This window comes from Limulus polyphemus, unplaced genomic scaffold (assembly GCF_000517525.1).
Source record: "Limulus polyphemus unplaced genomic scaffold, Limulus_polyphemus-2.1.2 Scaffold1881, whole genome shotgun sequence".
Taxonomy (NCBI): Eukaryota; Metazoa; Arthropoda; class Merostomata; order Xiphosura; family Limulidae; genus Limulus; species Limulus polyphemus.
In genome coordinates this window covers 32,180-36,840 of record NW_013667491.1, presented here as the reverse complement: position 1 = coordinate 36,840, position 4,661 = coordinate 32,180, and the positions used below count along the sequence as shown (strand labels likewise).

The following is a 4,661-nucleotide window of genomic DNA, read 5'->3' as shown; positions in this document are numbered from 1 at the left end:
AACTTTGTAATGTACTTAATTTTCACAGTTACACACACTATAGTTCACAACAATTCACTCACTTTCTATCGCGCTTAGACTTAATTGTCCGTCCCCGCAAGCTATAGTTCCGATCTCTGTGTCTGCTATCCTCGGTTCCCACCGACCATAATCGCTGCCTTTCTTTCTCTCTGCCTCCGTCTCTCTCTCCACTACTGCTTCGACTCCGTCTCTGCCTCGTCTCACTATCTAGCGCACTTATATACGATAATACTGCCTGTTCTAGAAACTTCTAAGACTCTCAACACGTGCTACCAGCATCAATTGACTCCCGCTGTCGCAACACACTAGCAAATCTTCTAGAATATTCGTCACGTGACCCTGCTGTCGTAACACACTAGCAAATCTTCTAGAATACTCGTCACGTGACCCCCACTGTCGTAACAATATACACACAACAGTACAATTTACAATATATTGTAAAATAAAAGTATATAAAGACTTTTATTTAAAGTTCAGTGTATGTTGATTTTCATTAGGGTAGGGTTTGGTGTGAAAAAATTCACGAAGTCTTAGTCTTCTAGAGAATTCAAGAAGATCAGAAAGAAGTTCAGGCACATTAACAATAGGGTTAATGGTTTTAGCTTGCAGCATCAGTACAGAAATATTTAGACATGATAAAGTACTAAAGAAAAATGCACAAACCTCTGAAAAGAATTATTATTTTGTAAGAAACCATTTAAATGTGTGTGGTACAGGTCAACTTCACCTTAGGTTGGCAGTTCATTGATTATTATATGCAACTTTTAAAGGAGAGCAGTTCTAAAGCTACTGTAGAGTTTTTGGTTCATAACCAACCTATGGTAATTGGTGACTTTTAGATTTGTATTCATGATATTAACTACCTTACTTTAGCTCTTAAACATTTTCAGGATGCAAATAAAATAAATTAATAATAACTTGAATTTTTTTAAAGTCTTAATACTATTGACTCTATGTATAAGGGTCAGTCAAAGTGTGCATTTTATGATGTTTTTACAGAGCTACATTGAAAATTTAACTAAACTACTTTATTATCAGCATATGTCAATAAACTTGGCATCAAAACATTTTGATATTATATAAGTTAATTCTTCATTTCAAAAGGAGATATTGAGAGAAATTCTCATTCTTCACTTTTATATATCACGTGACACTTCTTTACTCCAAACTGTCCATTTTAGAATTTCTTTCCACTCATATATTATTTTCTAAGATTTTGAGGACTTACACACTTCACATTAGATATCTCTGAGCTAAAATAAAACCTTCTGGCCTGTTTTTATCTTACTTTATTTAACGAGTTATGTGCTATAAACTGAGATTTACATGCCATCTTTAAAAAATGTGAATAATTCTCTCTGGTATCTACTGATGGGTTATTTATAACTAATAGAAACAGATTTTAATTTATTGCTTTTCTTGTGAGGCTGGCTCATTCTTATGATTGGTTTTTCATTATTCTCTGTCAATTTCATAGTTTGCTATTGCTGAGCTTGCCTTGACCAGGTAAGGAAATTGTTTTAATTCACATATAGTTTAGTTAGAAAGCCAGTTAAATTTTAATGGTTTTATGTTTTTTGTTGTGTTTTAATATCTCGGGTTCTAAATTGCATATTTAAAATAAAGAAAAATTAAGTACCAGCAACACCCCTTAGAAAGAAAAAAGTTAACATTCATTAAGGCTTTAAGAGTGAAAAAATGTACAAGACCCACATATAAGTATTAAATTTCATGTTTTTATATACATTTATATACCATTGTAAAAGTAACTAAAATATGAAAAATTAGAAACTTATTAGGGTAAATAAGAAAAAAATTAAAAATGCTTGAGAACATGAACACTCCTCATGAGCACAGCATGTTGTAATTTGGCTGAAGGTGCTGGTAACTTGATGCAATGTATACATAAATTTTCCTCATTTTGATAATTTGCTTGACACTAATCTATATGGCAGTAAAGCAATAAATCTAAATGACCGGGAGATTGGAATTGTATTAGCATTAGCTGTAGGAATAAATAGTGTATACTTGTCCATAACAATATGCAGTCATTCTAGGAAGATGGTAATTTAGATTTATTTAATATTTCTTTTTGTGGAGTAGACCAAGCCCTTATAAAGTGTTAATATAGAGTAAATAAATATATAGTTTTACTGGAAAAAAAAGTTATATTAATTTAGGAAGGTTCTAGAGGCTTTGCAAATAAAATTTCATGACTGTAATAAGAAAAAAAAAAGTATTTTTAATCTTAACATGAAAAAATCATCTTGCTCAGGCTGGTAAGAGTCTTACCAAAAATACTTATTTAAAAAAATCAAATTTTTGTGGATAAAAAAGTTGTAATGTTTACTGAAAGCTTGACAAGTGTGCACTCTTTCACACATTCCCGATTCTCAGATTTGTAGTTTGTGATGTCAGATTTATGCAACATGTTTTTGTACTTTTCTGAAACTTAAATTCTTTTTCCTGCTATGTTGCAGAATCTGCAGGTACTTTTAGTAGAGTCGATGCATGAGAAGATTATATACCTGTGGTATCATAAGCCAAGAATTGTTGAACATTTTTATACCAAGGAGCTTAAAAAGTTAATTCAATTTGTCTTTATTTCCACAAAAATAACACCACAAGCATCACCCGTGCTTAACTGTTATCTCACTAAATTAAGCTGTTAAAATCATGAAAAAAGTAGCTTTAAGGGTTACGTGATACATATTGTATCTGTGCATCTTTTCATCTCTCTCCAAGTAATATCTATTTAATTTACTATCATTCAGAATTTTAAATTTTTCAAATTGTTTTACTCTTGACCAATTTTTGAAATAACACCTACAATTATTATGCTCATTTTCACTGTCTTCTGTGTAGATAAGACCATTGTTCCTGATTAGAGGTTTTAATGTTTGTCAAAACCAACTTTTTTTGTCTTCATGGCATGTGAAAATTTCTCAAAAAAAAATCAATTATAACCACAATTGTTATGATCTGAACACCTTTTCTAAGCTTGCAAAGTGTGATTATAATTAATTAATCTTGTCACAGGAAGTTAATATTAGGCCTATTTGAAAAATTACATTCTTTATTAAGCTAAGTCCATAAGGGTTTTTCAAGAATATGAAGAATGTATAATAATATTTCAACCAAACTATGACTGCCATATCCATTGCTAATTACACGTACGTAGTGTGGTTGAAATAGTTTAGAAGGCGTATTTCATTCTTACATATTTGCTCCCAAAGATTTTCTAACATATCATAATATAGGGGAATTCAGCAAAGTCTTGTTTCCTGTAATCTTCAGTACTAGTTTTAAGTTTTTATCTATGCTTTTTCATAGTGCCTCACCCCCCATAGTGGCACAGTAGTAAGTCTGAAGGCTTACAGTACTAAAAACCAGGTTTTGATACCTGTGGTGAGCGCATCACAGATAACCCAATTTTGTGCTTAACTACAAACAAACAAAACTGTTTCATGGTATTATGACAATTATGTTTAAAAAATAGGCTGTTGAAGGTCAAGAAACGTGTATAGTATGGAATGCAGGATTTAATTTGTACGCTTCTTTGTATAGCTCCACAAGAGAGAAAATTATGTGAATGGAATCAACATAGAAAAGATGTCTGTTAAAGATGATGAGGAATCTGAAGATATCAACATGTTGTCAAGTTCCCTTGAGGCTGAAGAAAGGTTGTTTGCTACCTTCCAGTAACATCAATAAAGTTGTATGCTCTTAAATTTTAGTTGCATTGTTGTATGAATATTTATTGTAAGAATAGTATTAGCTATTAATGTATTGTTTTTAGACTGATAATGTAATTTCATTGATATTCGCAATATCACTTAGGTACTGTTCACTGATTTATTCTAGGTATTTTCTTGAGAAAAAACTTGATGCACGAAAGAAATCTCTTAAAAATAGTAGGAGTGAATGGATATTTCAAATTTGTATATTTTAGTTTCAACTAATTTAACTATATTTGATTAACAAATAACCTGTAATAGTCTTTGTTAATCACTTTTAAAATACATTAAGAGTGAGATTTTAATAATATAAGCATAATTAGTTATAATTTTTTCCATGAAAAACTGAGAATGGTAAACACCAGATACAAAATCAAAATTGTCTTGCATATTTGCTAAGTTTAAATAGTTCAAAGATCTCAAAAATCGCAAATATTTTTTGAATAATCTCTTAAATAAATTTCAAACATTTCTCTTTCAGTAAAACTTTATATTTTATCTGTTATTTTCTATACTGTAACTCTATACAAGACTGGTCAATTCGACTAACCTCATAACCACCAAAAAAATTTAAATAAATTTAAATTACTCTTTTTTTTCTTACTAGAATGACTTCAAATTGTAACATAAAACTACATTCATTTATCCTAAGTAGCTTTAAACTTGTAACAGTATACATCTATTTATACTTAAATTTTATTGTTTTATTGCCCTTTGAGCTGTGTCTAACTACTATTTGTGCCATTATCAGTTGTAAATCACTTGGGGAACTTGGAGGTGTGTTACACTATTGAATTACATTACCCATGAGCTGCTCACATGCCTGCCTCATGAAACATTTTTATTATATTATTATTATTTATTTTACCTTATATAGCCTTAACTAACCTAAAGAGATCCCTA

General features: G+C 30.4%; 1 protein-coding gene across 1 annotated transcript in view; it reads left to right on the top strand.

Moving 5' to 3' along the window:
• The window catches only part of LOC106465239 (vasculin-like protein 1), a 59,762-nt gene that overhangs the window by 42,372 nt on the left and 12,729 nt on the right, over nt 1–4,661 (top strand). The window contains exon 10 of the mRNA XM_022393112.1: nt 3,589–3,704. Coding sequence (XP_022248820.1) covers nt 3,589–3,704 — 116 coding nt within the window. The remainder of the gene's footprint in view (nt 1–3,588; nt 3,705–4,661) is intronic.